The following is a 19083-nucleotide window of genomic DNA, read 5'->3' as shown; positions in this document are numbered from 1 at the left end:
ATGTTCTGATGTGCTTCAAAATACTCTGCTTTCAGCAACAGCAGCTAGAGCACTACCTGACCCACAGGTTCAAAGAAAAGCCAGAAACGGAACAGAATCACCTTTTGCCTCTAAGTCTCCTAAAGAAGCTACACACACAAAACAGAATCAAATTTTAAATCTTTTTTGTTTTGGCATGTTATTTATTTTCTGAGCCAATTGTTGACAGAAAGCTGGATTACTACTGCCTACATAATTGACTATTCAAATACAGAAATTTGGATGCGTAAGGTTCACAGGTCAACAGGGTGAAGAGTAATAAACTGTATGAATAAGAGTTTGCATGATTAGCCCATAGATGTTAGTCTTGTTTTATTCCTACAAATACCCTTTACGGGTAGACAGGAAGGACCATGGGAATTCCCAGACACATGCACATCCTTTGGGTGTTATAGACTTTATTAGCTAGCTTTATCAGCAACTTTATGTTGTGCAAACATGTTACGTGAACAGGAAATTATTATACTGCATTGCTCAGACTACATCAAATTTTAGTCAGTAGAAAGAGGGTCAACATCCTCTTTTCAAAACTTATTTCCAGTACTAAACACGCGATGATTGCTGCAAAATGTTGTTTCCTCAAATAGCTGCTGAAAAAAAGATATTTTTACCTTCCATCAATTTTTTTTTATTTCATACGTTGCCTAATAGTTTACTCCACTGTAATGATACACAACTACGAAAGAATGTAGGTCTTGTAGGAACAGTTAGTAGAAAAACTCTTTTTTATAGCATAAATGTTATCAAAGTACAGTAGCTGTCTTGTAACTTTACCGATAACATTACAGAGTAGAAATAATGTTGTTCTGTTGTTTAATCACAACAGATAAGTATCACTCCTTGGTTTATGTGCAAAGATTAAAATAAATCAATACTGCATCAACATCTAGACATTTATGTACACTTTTCCTTACATAGGTCCTAGTGTCTACTATGAAAGTAATACTGTATCTCATTTTACCTTGCACCACAAAATCATTTTACAAAATAACATTGCTTATAGCTGCCTTAGGATTCTGTGATAAGCATTATGACCAAAGTGATGGGTTGTTATTACAGAAATAGTACTACTACTTGAAAAGAAGTCTCAGATGAATGCAGTTCATAAACACAATCTTAGGCTGGAACAAAATTTACTGTAGTGACCTTACTGCCATTATAGGAAAACTGCTTCTTCTTTCACTTTAAATGATCAATGGACGAAAAGTGATTAAATATTGTACAAAACCATATATTGGTATGACTGAAGTACAGGGAGGCAAATGGATGGAGCCCCGAAACACAGTAGGACTGGGCAATGACTTAGAGCTGTGAGGATTCTGTTTCTGTAAACCAGCTGCTCTAACTAGCTGAACTTCATGCATATGTACAGGATAAGAGTCTGATATGTAACATGTAACAATATTCTATATATTTTTGAATAACAGGGAAAATTAAAATGTCATGGAAAAAACTTCATATTTCAGGGTTCATTAGCATATAATATTGGCTTCCAGAAATTCTTAACAATGTTGGAATTATTTTGCTAGCTATTCAACATTTAATTAGGGTTTGCAGAACTGGACTAGTGTTCTTTGCAAATATTTCAGCTATTGGACTCTCATCCTGTAAACAGCTGTGTCTATGGGGGTGACTACAGAAGCCCTATGAGTTAGACCTACTCATCTGAGAGTTTCTCATATAGGGCCTTGGTGCTGATTCAGTGTAACTTTAATGAAGATGAATGAACTGTTTACGTAACTCATGCCATTGCGTATTCTGTAACACTGCCGCTAACTGCTGGTTCCATGCCTACATTCCACTCACTGTTGATTTTCTTCTCATGAGTAATTGATGTGAAACTTTAATTGAGCAGGTAATCTATGAGACGTCTCTGTAAAAATATGACAGTAAACCAAAGGTAGTATAAAGAATAGGTCAGATAAATCACAGACATCTTGTCAGCATTAACAGGCTGACCAAAGCAGGATGTTCAGTATTCTCTTTTCAAGCAATGAAGGTGCCTTGACTTTGAGTCTTTTTAATGTATAATACAGTGGAACTTTGGATCTTGTCCAGTTTTATGAAATTATGCAGAAACACACTGTTACACATGAAGAGCCTTATCCTGAAACTCCTGAGTAAAAGTAATGTTTATTCTTAAGTATAGTAATTGCAATAATACACCAATGAAGTCTACAAATAGATTAATAACTTGAGTAGACTCTCTGCTGGCTGCCTGTGGTGTGGTTGGGAACATTAGGTTTGAGTAGACTAGACAGTTTAATGCCTTCTCCATACAAAAACTGTGTTATTCGTGAGAAGAAAAAAGAGGAAAATCTATGCTTGTGTCCAAGCCTCACTATACAGTAACAGGTTTTATTTTAAAAAGACAACTACAGAATACAGAGTTGTACACGTTTTTAAACCTCTGTAAAATAAATATCTAGACACAGTAAGTCCATTAAATTAGTCTTAAGTGGTCACTAGAGGAACCACTGAAAAGCAGTGCCCAGAAAGTCCAAAACTAAAAGCAACAATAAAATTGCATTTAGAAGATACTGTAAGCAAAGTGATGCTCTGCATATGAGGTTGATATCTGGAGCTGACAATCCTTCTGCTGTAGGCAAAGATGTGGGCTGACAAAACAGCTTGAGAGTGACATCGTGTGGGAAATGTGCAGGTGGCAGCACCAGCTCCTTGTGCAGCGCAGCACTTCTGAGAGGGCCTCATGCTAAGCCTACAGTCCAAGCTGCCTGTCTGGATTCAACATGATTTGTTTTCATTGGCAAATGTTCAGAAGCTGAATCCATTAATATGAATTATCCTTACAAGAACTGAACTATCAATGAAGGATCTTGTGTTGGCACAAAACACTTCCCTCTTGTCCCTGTAATGAATCTGTTGCTTATCTCAGTGCTGATAAAAACTGTGCTGCCCTGGTCTTCACCCTATTAATCAAAACCTCTCATCCTTTTCATTCAGAACTGGACCTGACTGTGTAGGTCACAGATATTTCTACAGACTCCATGTGGTCCAGCTTGATGGCTTTCACTATCTGCCTGTTTGATTTGGATTTATCCTAGGTTGTTTTGTTTTCTTCACTGATGTCAAGAATGCCTTCCTTACATTTATATAATTTACAGACAAGCCACCCTTCTCCAATCTTACAAATACATCTTTCACTTTTCAGTTTTTCTGAAACTGAGACAATTCCCTTCCCTGGCATTTCTGGATGCATTGTGAAGGCCAATACAATTACTCCTCTATTATCTGTATTGATGCACTTAGATGTACTGGCATGCCTACTCTTCGGACTGGAGGGGATGTTAACAGTCCTGAACAACAGAAGTAGTTCCAGTTCAAGTTTCCCCTTATGCTACCCATGCTGTTCACCAGTCAGAACACTGAGTAAGTACATTGTAATTCTGATGTCCCACAAAGCTACAGTTCTATTGCTGTTTCTTGTCTGGATTGGTATATGAAGTACCACATAATCCTGAAACACCGATCCCTTGGTCTGTTCTAAAACCTTCAAATGAGTCAGCTCTAAATTTTATTATCAGATTCAGCTCAGCAAACATACTCAAAACACTCTCCTAGGGTCAGACTGTACTCTAGCTTATGTGTTGACAGGGATGAAAGGGCTCTTTGTGCAGATCTCTGCTTGCTGGTGTGGAAAGTGGAACAAATTAACTTTGTGGCATTATGTTCCTTCCTTGAATGATTCATATGGTTGGTAAATCACAGGAGGGGTGGTTGTTAGCAGTAGTAAACTAACGCTGGGCTGTAATATGTGCACACTCTATTCTCCTAGATGTCTGGATAATCTACTCAATATTCTGAAATAAAAATAAAGCTCCTCAATGCATTGGAGATATCCAGAAGAAGGTGGATTAATGCTTGTTGGAGGCTGGACATAAATGGCTTGGGAACTGGCTATTAACTTATTAAATTCAAGTGACTTTTAAGGTTGAGAAATGGAACATCTCAAAAATCATCAAATTACTAGAAAAAAATACTGCTTATTTTACCTTATGTGCATTTTCATCATTATATGGATTACAGAGTAGTTAACTTTCCAGTTGTAAACATATTATCAAGTGGGATTTTTCTAGATGAGCAAACAGAAAAGCTAACGTGAAGCATCATAAAAAGACTAATTCAAGAAATCAAAAGGATTGGATTTCCTAGATATATATAGGACAGACATCTGCCAACTGATCCCAAGGACTGGCTGACACCATTTGCAGGTTGATCAGAAATGTGGTAGTGTGATTTGACTTGTTAGTCAAGCTACAGTGTGACAGGACACTTTCAAGTCACCATTGTGGATGTTTGCTGACACCAGAGGAAAGGTGATACTCTGGCTGTGAAAGGGAGTGGTAGCAGACCCAGATTCCTTTGCTCATTTCTCACAGCCTTATTCTTTTCTGTACCTTCAGGACTTAACGATATTGTTTGTTTAATCCCTGCATAGCTTTCATGCTTTTCTGATCTACCCTCCTCTTCCCTGGCCAGCTGTATACCTCCCTATAGCAATCCTAACCGCCCATTTAGCTCTGCAGTTCTTTCTTTGTTCAGTCTTCACCTCCCTTTTACAGTCATCTTCTCCTAGCTTTCAGATTTATTCACATCCAGTCCTACCCTTCCCTCCAGTCCTGCTCCCCATCCCTTGCTAGCCAGTCCTCTGTCCACCTCCTCTCTCCAGCTGCCATCCCCCTACTGTCATAGTCTTCCATTTTCCTTCAAGGCTTCTGTTTCCAGCGTCTTTGCTGAGCCAGTCCTTGCTTTCAGTCACTCACAGTTACTGTGGCTTAATGGCATTAAGGCCCGCTGCGTACAGCATTAAGTAAAATGCTCTAGTGACCCTTCCTGACACTGACTTTTATGAATTCTCTAATCATTCTCAGAGAGCTCCTAGGCCCTGCTTTCCTTATTAACCAAGGTTATTTTTTATTGCAAGAAGCTGCTTAACAGCAATAGCCTTTTCTCCTTTTGCTTTTCTTTAGTCTCAACTCAGGATCCCTTTTTGTCCCTTGTGCCTGGCCACCATCAGGATGATCACTGTGGCACAGGCAAAACAGTGAAAGCCTGTGGCAGATCAGAAGCACATCTCAGGATATTCCAAACTGTCCCAGGTAGTTCAGGAGTGCACCGTGCAGACACAGTCTTTGGATTCCTTATCTATGAAGCTCAGCAAGTTGACTGAGCATACGCTGTGATAAGTGATTGGGCCAAATGTGGACAAAGTTTCTCAGAGATGAGAAAAAGCAGAAATCACTTCTTTCTCCTTGTCTATTAAAAATCTCTGATCCGAGTTACGTATAAGAACGTCTTTACCACTACCCAAAAAGGGGATACCATAATGTCTGATTCTTTAATTTCATTCTCAGAAGTGACTGAATGATTTATGCTGAAGTTGTCAAAAAATCTTCAGCACTTGCCATGAAAAATTTCAGACCAACTGGTTTAAGTGAAGCAAGATCATAAACACCAGGTCTTGTAGTGGAAATTGTCAGAAAACCTGACTAGCAGCTTGAACATAATAGGTGGCATTACATTCAGTCTCTGGATGTTTCAATTCAGGATATTCCAAGTAGCATTGCTGCATATGGAGAACACTGCCTACTTTCTAAGCTACTGCCTACTATGATCATTTGAGAGTAATGGAAATTATGCTCAGCTGCACCTTATTTAATTAGGCAGAAAATGTTTGCTTTTAGGTTGACTTTCTCAGTTGCTGTGTCCTGCTATTAAAGTAATTGGTCTCTGTTCCTTGTCTGACACAGAAGTTGATACAGATAGGGGTAGTCATCTCACTTAACAAGTCTAGCAAGGAACTGTCATGCTTTCATTTAAGCTTTTCCCACATTCCTGCCCCAGTTTTAACCAGGTAAATTTCTTGGTAAGAAAGTAGAGCCTTAAAGGCGGGCAGCACCAGGATTCATTCTCTGTGAGTAAACAACACATTCACAAGAAACAACAAGAACTTTGTGATTAAAGCAGAAGTCTGGAAACTTGAGCTTGTGTCTGGTTTTCTTCTACATATTCTGGGTGACTTTGTGAAAAACAAAGTATCAAAACCAGAGAAAAAAGCCCATGAGTTTTCACTGCTGCAATATTTCTGTTGCTGATGCTGATAGATGTGTCTGAAGATGTGCAATATGTAAAAAAAAAAACCTCTTAAAAACTACCTGTCGTCTTGAAAATGTACATTTTAGTCTCTCTTCCCATGGTTGCCCCACACAGTGCACAAAGCGTGCTGAATGGTCACTGTCTTAATTCAGAATCAAATCACTATGAGTTCCTGGGTACCCCAGGAGTTTAAGTATTTTTTTGCCTTTGCAAGAAACATTACATACTCATGACAGCATGAAGACTCGTAAGTGAATCATCATACTAATCTCCCAGGAAATAGGCTGTAATTGGATATAAGGCTTAGAAGAAGCATATTATAGTGTCATCACCTTGTGCATGTAGACCAAGGGATTGTGACCAAAGGCTCCACCCAGGGCTTTGCACTAGAGAAAGCGAGCACAGGCCATACACCTCTCTGACCAAGTCATTAGTGCTTTCATATCAGGAACGGTTTTGTAATCCAATACTCTTTTGCAAAGACTCTTTTTTATCTCATTTCTTTTTCAGATTAAGCTGAATAAACCATACAAAACGTAAATTCTATAAATCCCTTCTCCCCACTGAGTGCTTGAACTACTCAGCTGCAGAATCAGGCTCCTTCTTGTGAGCAAGACATAAAATTTAAAATTGAATTTGGCAATTTGGGCAAGAGTTTTCTGTATTACATTTTGGATGTGGATGTTTAAATCCTTCATCCAATCTGACCCTTGCTTCCTGATATTTTCTCAAAACTGCAGCATGAATCCTCCTTAGTGAATCCTGGCAGAGCACAGCACAAGCCTCTTCTCACCAATTCGAAACGTGGAGCATCACCTAGTGACAAGAGAACTGCACATCTCTTACTAAAGAGTAAATGTTCCATTGGATCGTGTCTGGAATTCAGAGAAAACTACTACAATAAAATATTTCATTTACAATTTTAAAACCATCCTGTTCTAATCCTGAGTTATTTTCTATCAAGCATAAGATAACTTTTCCTAGGCAAACTGATGGAATACAATGATTGATATTGCTCAGTAGAATCAGGCCTTACTCCCAATTCCAGTGTTTTTCCATTAACTTCAGTAGCTTGGAATCTGGATTTTATTAAAAATATTTGTTCCACTTTCTGTTTTCCTTTATTCACAATAAGAATGTAACACAAACTCTAATGAGGATGAGTCAAAAAGAGCCAGATCAACAACGAAAGCTAGTATTAGCACGTGATGACAGCAAGCCATCAAATTCTAGTATCAGCCTTCATCATTGGCATTGTTCTTTTAGAACAGTTTTTCCTTATCAGATAATAAGGTTACTCTGTGTGTCTAGGTTACAAGTTATTAATAAGTTTGTTTGTTCTCTTGATATAATCAAAATACTGACCTCCTATGGAAAAAAAGTTAAGTTTGACTTGAAATTTCACATTTGTCTTTCAAGGGAAAACTACTTTTTGATATATTTTTCAAGTGCAATAGCACAAAGTGAAGGAAAAGTTATTTTTACAACACAAAATTACTTTTGCAACCAATTTTAGAATTTTATTTACACGCAAATTATGAAAACTCTCTACAAACTAATGAAAAAGAAGCATTAAGAGGCACAATACTGATAAAGACAAGAAGTGTGAATAGAGTGGAAATGAAATAGTTTAATAAATCCTTTGTAATACAAACAGTTTTTAGAAATCTTTCCTGTCATGGATTCTCAGAACCACTGGGTATAGGAGTGATGGTGCGTAAACTTAAATCAGAATCTACCAAGCTCTGTTAAATCAGTTAAAAAGTAAATGTCAGAAATGTTTGTGTTTATTTCCAGTTAGCATAGAAAGCCTCTGGAATTCTCTGGGGCAAAGACTCATCCGTTTTTAAACCAAAATCCTGGTTTCCAATATTACCACCTATGCAAGTTTCCTTCTGCATTTTTACTTGAGAAATGGAATACGTTCTTATTTCTAAGCAAAGCCAGCCTAATGCTCGATCTCCTCCATAAGGTGGACCAAATCTTAAACAGCTTTCCAAAGTAGCTTCAATTTAATTCCATTTTTTTTTGCAGCTGCAGCTGCTGTATTACTTTTTAAAGAGGACAACATTTCTATTGACTGTCAGGAAGGGAACAAAACCACACTTTAAATATGTTTGCAATTCATAATATTAATTTTCTCTAGATTAATAAGCAGGATTTAGAGTACACATAAATAAAAAGACAACAGGGGCAGCACTGAGAAAACAGGTTATTGAAAGCAGCGGATTTCTGCATTCATTGGTCGTTCCAGAGCTAAATCAGTGCGGCTATTCCCGTATGTGCAGAATTTGTATTAGAGCTACCACAAATTAGAGGTAACTGTGCTCTAACAGAACACATCAGCGTAATATAACAGTACAAAGAACAAACAAACAGGAAAAAAAACAGCAAAGAAAAGGGCTGGAAAGGGTCTGTGAGTGACTGCACGTTGACGGTGCAGCCAGAACAGCCGAAGGGGTATCAGGATCACTTGGCTTCGCACAATGTGCTCACGTTTTGTGCCGCCCAGAACAAATCGAGTTACTCTCATAAATTAACTCATTAGCGGTGAAAAATAAGCCTCCCACCTGCCAGGTCGCGGCTGTGAGGGGCCGGCAGGCAAACCCCTCGCTGTGCCCCCCACCCCGAGGGCGAGGAGCCCCGCTCGCCCCGCCCGGCTCTGCGGGAAACCGATCTACGGCGTTTGAAAGCATAGAATGGATTGAGTTGGAAGGGACCTTAAAGCTTAAAGTTCCACTTCCCCCTGCCATGGGCAGGGACACCTCCCACAGATCGGGCTGCTCAAAGCCCCATCCAGCCTAGCCTTAAACACCTCCAGGATGGGGCCGCCACAGCTTCCCTGGGCAACCTGTGCCTGTGCCTCACCACTCTCATGGTAAAGAAATTCTTCCTTATGCCCAGTCTAAATCTGCCCCTCTCCCGTTTATACTCATTGCCCCTCGTCCTATCTCTACAGGCCTTTGCGAACAGCCCCTCCCAGCTTTCCTGCAGCCCCTTCAGGTACTGGAAGCTCACTATAAGGACTCCTCGAAGTCTTCTCTTCTCCAGGCGGAACAACCCCAACTCTCTCAGTCTGTCTTTGTATGGAGGTGCTCCAGCCCTCTGATCGTCCTTGTAGCCTCGTCTCGACCCATCCCAACAGCTCCATCTCCGTCTTATGTCGAGGATTTCAGCCCTGGACGCAGAGCTCCACGTGGGGTGCCACGCGAGGGGCGCAGAGGTTCCCCCTCCCCTGCGGGCGCCGCTCGCCCCCAGCGCAGGGAGCGCCCCGCCCGGCAGCGCCCGCTGGCGGCGGCGGGAGGAACTGCCGGCGCTGCCCCGTGTCCCGCAGCCCCCGGGCGGAGCATGGAGCAGCGCGGGGCCCGCGAGCGGGTGCGCGGGGGCCGGGGGCGCGGGGGCAGCGCCCGCGGGGTTGTGCTCGGCAGAAATCTCACCCGTCTGAAACCTCACCGGTCTGAAACTCGTTTTCCAACTCACAGGAAGTTTCTTCTTTTTCCTTTTGTTTCATTTTAGGATTCCGGAGAGAGTGTTTCTGAGCCGAGGGAGTGGAGACCCGTCGCTCACAGACGGTGCACGGACACCCTCTGGCTGCTCCTCTTCTTTCTGTTCTGGGCCGGTTTGGTAAGCGCGCGGTTTTATCCTGAAAGAAAAACTGGACCCCGAGTTAATGGGGCTCCGCAGGGTTGGAGCTAAACTGGAACGGTAATGGGCACGGGGATGGAACGGGGACAGAACGGGACAGAATGGGGACGGAATGGGGACAGAACGGGGACAGAAGGGGCCTCTGTGGCAGCAGGGCGTGTGCAGTGCCTGCTCTGCAGCCCTGGGAGCTCTGGCCGTACCCTTTACGCACCATGTACACGCAGGGCTGGCTCACTCAGGATTTGCTTTTTTATATATTAATCCAGGCTCTGATCGAGCTCTTATTCATTGTAATGTTGTTAGCTTGCAACACGTGTCTATCAAGTCACTGTCTGTCCTGTGCTTAGGACAACGTGCGAGCTTTTAGGAACAGGCACTGCCTTTCTGAAGTTTGTGTCATGGTATCTCAGAGGCTACTCAGGATTCTTATGGATACACTAGGTTTCAATTTGGTTCCTAACAACTCTCTCAGGGGAAGCTGATACAGAAGAATACCTACACATTCTGAACTCTGCGTAAGATAACTTTGTGAACAGGACAGGTTTTTTTACATAGAATCATAGAATAGTTTGGATTGGAAGGGACCTTAAAGATCGTCTAATTCCAAACCCCCTGCCATGGACAGGGACACTCCACTAGATCAGGCTGCCCAAGGCCCATCCGACCTGGCCTGGAACACCTCCAGGGATGGGGCAGCCACAGCTTCCCTGGGCAACCTGTGCCAGTGCCTCACCACCCTCATGGTGAAGAAATTCTTCCTATTGTCCAGTCTAAATCTGCCCCTCTCCAGTTTATACCCATTGCCCCTCGTCCTATCACTACAAGCCTTTATGAATAGCCCCTCTCCAGCTTTCCTGTAGGCCCCCTTCAGGTACTGGAAGATCACTGTAGGACCTTCCTACATGCTGCCTTAGGCTTAGTGCTTTGGTCAGTGGAGGGAACGCCAAAAATTAAACCTGTCAAATGGTGAGGATTTAGGATTTTTGTTTCTTTTCCCTCACTGTTTTTATTATTTAGTTTCTGTGAAACAGCTTATTGCATACATGTATTTGTTTTCCTTTGTTTCATCTCATTTTCAGAAGATTAAAAAGTTTTTAGTGACACTGATTTGTGAAAAAAAATAGAAACCATTATTAACTCTGTGGAACTGCATCTCCTGGCATGTATGGACACACCCGTCCAGCAATCATACAGCCATCTGTTACTTAACAATATTTATGGCTTGTGTCCAGCATTCTGCACTTAAAAAAAAAGAAATCACATGTACACGGTATTTTCCATAATGGTGTCAATGGATATGCAACATCCATCTTTAGGAGTGCCAGAACTTTTCTGAAAGCGTATTTCAGGTTGAGTTACAGTGCCAACTCATTTCTCCTTTTTCTTCTGAGAACAATTTAATTATTAACAAACATTTGCTATGTAAAATAAACTGGATCCAAAAAGATTTTGTTATTGTAATAAGTATTATATGCACAAGTAGTATGTCAGCTTTAACAGCTTTAATTAAAAATATCTCCTTATTGAGATGGCATTAACATGCAGTTGTAATTTTAAAAAATATTATTAAAGTAGGTAGACTGCAAACGTATAAGTGGTAATGAGACTACATCAGGGACTAAAGAAACAGACGCTTATATGTTTGTGTGTGAGACTCAGTTTTTGCCCAGATCCCATCTTTAGGCACAAGTGTTATAAGTAGAATAACAAATAAAGGCTCTAAACCCCTTAAGAAATCAGTTGTACTGGGTCTGATACGTGCAATCTGTCTTCAGTACAGCTGATATTCAGCAAATTAGTTGTGGTTAATGTGGGACAGAGAATACTTGCTGCTGCCAGCAGCTGGCATGTAGCCAAAGAACTTAGTGTATTGTCCTTAGTGTGTGTAAAATGCGGTTTACACCGCATGGGACGGAGGAGATGATTGAATCGCTGATTTCAGCCATAGCTGGAGTGCTCTAAGTAAGCCTTTGGGTAGAGTCATGCCAAGGACTTCACTGACTTCCCAGAAGAAGAGTTACTGTTTCTTGGCACTTGGAAAGGTTCTTTCCAAGGGGTATTTTTGCCCTCATAGGGTACATGAGAAAGGTTTAAGCTGCATTACTAAGCAAGGTGTCTAATATTGGCTGCTTGGCCAACAGAGGTGCTTAACTGCTCCTAGGGATCTGCTGGGGCTTCCATCCAAGAGCAGAGCATCTGTAAGATCAGTGCAGTGTCACTTAAGACCACAGTGCGACTCCAGATTTTTCACGTGTTAAAGAATGCATCTTCATGAAATTTCCGATAACCTGTATTTTAATTATACTTTATATGTTTAAAATATACCTCTGATTAAATTCACTAGCAGCTCCAAGGGCTTAACATTTCAGCAGGTGTGTTGCCCAGATGTATCTTGAAGGGCATTCTGAAAAATGAGAAGGCAGTAAGTACACGTGAAAAATAACCATTTGAGTGACCTTGCCTAGGGACACACATGAACTTCAGTAGAGGCAATATTTAGCACTGGTACTTACTACTGCTTTCCTATTATTTTAATCAGGACCCCTGTCTGTCTTCTTCTGTGATACTCTGCTTCATTTAAATACTTCAAGCAATAGACAAGGGAAAGCTCTAGGGAGCCAGTGGGGCTAAACTTGTCCATATGACTTCCTCTGACCTTGTGCAAGAGGGGTGAATTTTAGCTTTAACTGTTTGCATCCACAAGTCAAAAATGCGTGAGTTAAAATGAGTGTTTATTGAATGGGAAGGAAAAGCTTATTGTAGCATGATTTCACATAAAAAAATATTTTAACAGATGTTTATAACTGGCTATGCTGTGATGGCTGGTGCTGCAGAGAGACTTGTGCTTGGATATGACAGCTTCGGGAACATATGTGGTAGGAAGAACACTCCTGTAAATGGAGCACCCCTTTCTGGACAGGACATGACTAATAAAAAGTAAGTACATCAGATAATTCTAAATAGATAAAACGTTTGGGAATTTAATAAGATATACATCTTCTAGTTGTCAGTCATATACACGTGTATATATACATGCTTGTATTGAAAGGCAAAAAAAAGATGTGAGAATGGTGCAAAAATGGTGAGAGAAACTAGAAAGTTAAGATAGAATTTGAAAATGTGCTACATCATTATGCTTTGTGCTGGCTTCTTCTTAAATAAGGTCTTAAATAGGATTTTGGCCAAACCAGCAGTCATTCTATATGGCAACTCTTTGCACATAAGGAAGTTGCATGCTGAAGTATCCCGTCATTCTGTCAAGTCCCATGAGCTAGTCCTTGTAGAATGGCACCCACCTTGGCAGCTTCTGATCCCATTTAAGAACATGGAATTAGATGTAAAAATATAGCATATTCTCAAATTTCTTCTTAACTTCTGACTTCAACTCCATATTTTTACATTATATATGGTAAAAGAATTTTGTTTGCTTTGTAGCACTTTAAAAAGATGGAAAGAAGGCTCAGAATTTAAACATTTAAAAACCAGAAATCTTGTTTTTTGAAAAGAGGATGTTTTTTTCTTTCTAGGTATGTGTTCTTTCTGAATTCATGCAGCCTGGAAATGCAAAGCTCCAAAATCAGTTCAGTTTCCTTGTGCGTGTCTAGTTGTCCACAAGAGCAACTCAACTCTTTGGAAGACCTCCAGAGTTTTGCAAGGAATAATGGTGTGCAACAGGGAATATAAATATCTTAGTGTATCTATAGAACAGCTGAGCAGCTTTCACTTTGTTATTCTTACATTAACTACGCTAGGGGGTAATTTCTTACCATTAATTTCCTGAGCAGTCCGTGGCAACAGTAAATAAAATGTCTTGTTTCTACTTTATTTCAAAGCCATAGTTTCTAGAAATGTTATATGACTCTTACGCAAATTCAGATGTTGTTGATTAATTCCTGTACAATGCTGAGATTATCCAGTATAAAGCTGGCTGCTGAGAATCAACTAGTGTAGTTTGGTGCGGGTCCCAGTAGCTGAAGAGTGCACATGCAATTTGAGAAACTTATGCAACTACTTCTTTTAAGTTTTAATTAAAACTGTGGTAGAATTACTTGATCCAGAGATACAAGTGATTTTATCCCTTTATACATCAGATCCCAAAGTTTGCTATTCCACCTATATTTCTTTTTATTTTATTCTGATGTTCAAGACGGTTGTGATGTCAGAAGTAGTTATTGTGCAAAAGAGGCAGCTCCAGTTCATTCGTGTCAAACACGTAAATAAAATAACTTCACCCTTATTCCATAGGGTATGCGTAAACTGCAGACTGTATGAATACTAATAGCTACTTTTATTGAAGGTCAGAATTCCATTCTTCTTTGTTTTGTTGTTTTATTTGGCAAGGACTGCTATTTAAATTGACATTTGTTTTAATTTTATTTTGGGATATTTTGCCATTATTTGGTAAGTACAGAGAGCTGTAAACACTTGTGATATTACATAAGTATTTTCATTGTAACTGAATTTAATTGCATGGAATTTCATCTACATGCTAAACATGTTTGCATGTTTATCTTGAGGGAGAGGGCAGTATTGCATTTTGAATGGGTTGAATGTGTCCACTCTTTCTTTGTCAGAAGCATGAGCAGAGCTTATTAGCAGAGTACCTGCTAGTATTTAGCCTAGAGCCCAGAAAATGTTGTTTCTGGATAGATGTTTATTCTCCTCTAAATCATACAAAGATCTCGTTCTACAGTAGCTTCTGTCATTTTAGATTTTTCTGTTTTCTTACCCTAATGGGTAAGTGTTTAGAGTTAAAGTATCACAATCTGAAACAGGTAGTGTTCCTGCTCTCCGGGAAGATCAAATGGTAATTATAGTTAAGTCTGGAAGGTAGAATATTCTGCAGAGGTTGCTTCAGATTTACCCAGTTAACTACTTTTGTTATTTACCTTCCCTCTGGAATATCGGGTGAATATGGCCTGCTAAGGGGTCAAGGCAAAAGTGTGAACAAAAGTTAATTGATAATCTGTTTTTCTCTAAAGCTTTAACTAATACTAAGTTACTTTTATTTCCCTTTCTTAGGTTCTTATCTTTGTGTTTACAACCTGAACATTTCCAGTTACACACTAAATACAGAGGCAGCTGAGTTGTGTCCCACGCTGCCAGTTCCACCAAGGTAAGAATTACTGGGTACTGTACAATACTCTTTAGTCCAAACAGCTTCTTAAGGATTGTTACTTCCTCACATTTTTGTATTTGTATTTTGTATATGCTTGTACAAGCATATTGTAGGTGCTTTACAGTCAGAATTGGTTTGCTTTGTTTATTTATTTTTGTACATGAATCCCTGTGAGTTCTCATGTGCGCCTGTGAGCACAACAGCATCTTGTCCTACAGAGGACTGCATTCTTTCCATTCCTCTACCCTTTAGAGACTTTTCCTCTCCAAATCAGGGGAAAAGCACTCCATATGAGGAGTGAATTATCTCCTGCATGGACTTTTGCTCTCTCCTGCAATGCCAAGGAAGAGGAACTGTGGTCTTGGGCCTTGCTTACTATCCTGAACCCTGGAATTTCCATCAGAATTTTTTCATGGCTAGCTGGCTTGAAGCACAGGGCTGTGGATGGCATAGTCTTTAGCGTTTGGCATTGGTGAATCAAAATCCTGAAACCCATGATTTTAAGTTCCACTGTGTCATGAAAATAGAGCAAATACTTAGAATCCGCATATTTGCAGAGTGAAGTCATCTGTTCTCCACAAAAGAAAATAGAGAAAAAAAGCAAACAGAAGAGAGCAGGAGACAAAAACTTTACATACAGTGGATCAAAAGTGAGCATGTAAACAGATGGAAAAATATGGTCCATTTTACTTATTTCTTCAACTTTCTTTGGCTTTTTTCTGTTTGGCAAGGAACTCAGCAAAGTTATTAATCTTGCACAGGAGTATTTAATAGTAGAAGCAAAGCTAGTCAGAGAAGTTTTTAACTGTTGATGAACAGTCTTCTTCTTTTTAGGTATGACTCTTACTTTGACTGTTGTAGTGCAGCATTGCCAAAGTGGGACAATAAATGTATTCTAGGAGCTTGGCTGGGAGTGCCAAATAATTTCATATGTAAATATTTGGTGGTATTACTTGTACCTTACAAACGCTGGTTTGCTGTTGCTTTTAGAATGCCTTAGGTATCATAAAAACAATATGAAATATTCGTGGTCTGGAATTATTTACAACAATGTAGCTTACAGCTATGTTAGCATGAGCTTAGGTTTTACATAAACACATGGGAACAAACCACGTGAAGCCAGACTAGAATGGGAATAGGAGCTGGATGCTGATGGAGATTGAGACAGTAGTTCATTTTTTCTCTCAGGCTGATCTTGAATGGATGTTCTCATAAAGTGATACAGTTATGATGCTGCTAGGAGTTCATTTTGCAGATAAAACTTGAACCTGCCACTTGTAGCAGACCACTCCTATGCCCACTGCCCTGATGTGTCAGACTCCATGTGCCAGTTCTCCTCCTGGGTAGGAAAGATGCTGACAGATCACAAATCAGATTAGCTGACTGTGTCTGCACAGTGATGTTGAAGATGCCAGTAGGGTTCTGCAGAGGGCTTGAAAGAGAATGGTGGAGTGGATCTCTGTGGATTTAAAACTATTTGCCCAGTAATTAATATTTTTTATCATCTTTGTTTTTAACCTTCCAGTAAATCTTTTCCATTATTTAATCGATGTGTTCCACAAAGCCCAGAATGCTATTCCAAGTATGCATCTGTCTTAATAACTATGGTTAATGAAATGGATGTTTTTCACCGAACTCTGAGTGGAATATTGGCAGGAAGAGATACTGTGATAGGACTGAGTGTCCTTGCACTAGGTAAGTTTATGAATAAAAAGTGAATAATTATACTCAATTAAAATGTGAGATTTGAAATGTTTCTATGAACTTTGTATCTTTAATTTAAAGTGATCTTTCTCATCTTTTCTGGGCAGAGTTGTTTTAAGAAAGTGATTGTGTTTTATGAGGAGGCATTTAATAGACTGATGGAATACAGCTCTAAGAAGTATCAGATTCTGTGTTCCTTTATAAGATCATATACCTCATATCAGGGGACTCTAAGAAATTGTTGATGGAAAAAATGGCATAAGCATGAACATTTTAACTTATATTACACAACATATTATTGAAAAGCTAATAATTACCAACGTGAAATATTTCAGTTGTAAGTTCATTATTAGTAAGTTACAGGAAACTGTGTGGTTTAAATGTTGAAAGGGTTAACAGCTTTTTTGTTGCTTTTGAGACCACTGTTTAAAAATAAAAGTTCAAATTCTGAAAGAACCTTAAATTTATCTTTAAAGTAAGTAAGAATTAATTTAAATGGATTGTAACACTCATAATAAACTTACTTTGTGTATTTTTCAGGCTTCTCTTTTATAGTGGTTATAACCTTCAGATTCATTCGGACTCTTCTGGTCCATATTCTGATTGCACTGGTTGTATTCGGGTTGTTATGTGAGTATATTTGTCTTTTAGCGTATGCTTAGTTAGATAGATCATCTCTCTGAACTGATGAAAAGCCAGCTGAACAAACAGCTATCCTTTTTTCTCCACGGCCATCCTCTGTAACGTTAAGCTTACCACAGCCATATCCAAGCTGAGCCCGTCTTGCCTTTGGGTGCTGAGCTCTGGCTGTGCTGTTCCTGTTGTTGAGTGTTGGGATGTTGATGATGATTATTTTTTTATAGATGCCTGGTAACAACATTTATTTTGGCAGATGAATGCAGTTATTAAAACGATACTGTTTCAAAGAAAGTTTAGTGAAGTTTTACATTGCCTGCTTTAGAAAGGGGAGAACTATAGGAACCTGTCCAGCTAAAGCTTGTTGTTCCATAATAGTGGGCTTTGCTTCTCCTCTATGAAATTACATGCCTCAGCTTTAAAGTAACTACAAGAAAACCAAACATTTTACCTCAGACTAGCAGATTATTATGTGTATTTTCTCTATGGTCATTTTTATAGTGTTCCTCTCTGCTACATGATAGAATTCCTGAGCTGAGCTTGGTTTGGGTAGCAGGGCGAGAGGTTGGTGAGAGAGTGCCAGGCAGGCAGCAGCCTGTGACAGCAGCATGCTGCAGCCTGGAGAGTGCTGCCTGCCTTCATAAAATCGTAGAATCCCTACTTTGGAAAAGACCTCTTAGATCATCAAGTCCAACCATTCCTATCTGCCACTAAACCATATCCCTGAGCACCTTGTCTACCCATCTTTTAAATACCCCCGGGGGTGGTTACTCCACCACCTCCCTGGGCACCCTCTGCTGGTGCCCGATGACCCTTTCTGTGAAACATTTTTCCTGATATCCAGTCTGAACCTCCCCTGGCAGAGCTTGAGGCCATTCCCCATTGTCCCGTCCCCTGTCACTTGGGAGAAGAGCCCAGCTCCCTCCTCTCTGCAACTTCCTTTCAGGTAGTTGTAAGAGAGCAATAAGGTCTCCCCTCAGCCTTCTCTTCTCAAGGCTAAACAACCTCAGTTCCCTCAGCTGCTCCTCGTAAGACTTGTTCTCCAGCCCCTTCTCCAGCACCTTCGTTGCTCTTCTCTGGACACACTCCAGAGCCTCAACATCCTTCATGTTGCTCTTGTCTGCTCAGTTGTCTCAGGTGTTCTCTGGTGGCTCTATTATGACTACAGGAATGATCCCAGCACTGAATTGGAAACAGAAAAGAAAAATGTAAAATTTTTACTTGGATATGCTATCTTCTCAACAATAGTTACCGTAAGTAACGTTTTACCCTAAGGGATAGCAGAGGCTGTAACTTGAAAACTTGAACTGCAGTGGTTCTGTAACAGCAAAAAATAAATTCCTCATTCCTTTCAAATTTGAGAAATGAGAATCAGTTATAAGATCTGCTTATGCTCATTTAAATAGTTTTCTATCTTCATTGTGAAATCTGTTTGTCAGCACAGGGTTCTGCTATGCTTCAACCCAGTTCAAACAGTGTCAATATTGGTAGTATAGAAACGCAAGAATTGTGTTCCATCTCCTTTCTTCTCTGCATGACCAGAGAGTCATGTTTTGTGAACATAGGGGCACTGCCTTGATATGAACGCGAATTTGTGGATTCAGCCTAAGCTGTCATTAGGGTAGGAGCAACTCTTTTAGACAATGAAAGGGGTAGTGAAGAACAGGCAGCAGTGCCTAGGCCTCAAGTGATGGGGTTAAATTTTACTTCTCTCATTGACCCTATTTTCCAACAGCAAGTCTGAGTGGGGCATGCAATTTTTAAAGTGATTTTTTTCACTCTTGATGTTGCAATGTTAGGGAGTCATTGCTAAATACGAGTAT

The 19083-nt window shown here is 40.0% G+C and overlaps 1 protein-coding gene across 2 annotated transcripts in view; it reads left to right on the top strand.

Annotated features, from left to right (window-relative positions):
* The first annotated feature begins 9016 nt into the window (after positions 1–9016).
* Positions 9017–19083, top strand: part of SLC44A3 (solute carrier family 44 member 3) — a 41534-nt gene continuing 31467 nt past the window's right edge. The window contains exons 1-8 of one of the 2 annotated variants that reach the window (XM_054072654.1): positions 9017–9034; positions 9673–9780; positions 12596–12738; positions 13329–13465; positions 14824–14917; positions 16446–16615; positions 17165–17254; positions 18389–18513. In XM_054072654.1, the coding sequence (XP_053928629.1) occupies positions 9032–9034; positions 9673–9780; positions 12596–12738; positions 13329–13465; positions 14824–14917; positions 16446–16615; positions 17165–17254; positions 18389–18513 (870 nt within the window). In that variant the 5' untranslated portion in view covers positions 9017–9031. Of the gene's footprint in view, positions 9035–9190; positions 9532–9672; positions 9781–12595; positions 12739–13328; positions 13466–14823; positions 14918–16445; positions 16616–17164; positions 17255–18388; positions 18514–19083 lie in introns of those variants that run through there. The other variant, XM_054072652.1, reaches the window with a different exon arrangement.

This window comes from Cuculus canorus, chromosome 8, assembly GCF_017976375.1.
Source record: "Cuculus canorus isolate bCucCan1 chromosome 8, bCucCan1.pri, whole genome shotgun sequence".
Taxonomy (NCBI): Eukaryota; Metazoa; Chordata; class Aves; order Cuculiformes; family Cuculidae; genus Cuculus; species Cuculus canorus.
This window is presented reverse-complemented; position numbering and strand designations above follow the sequence as displayed.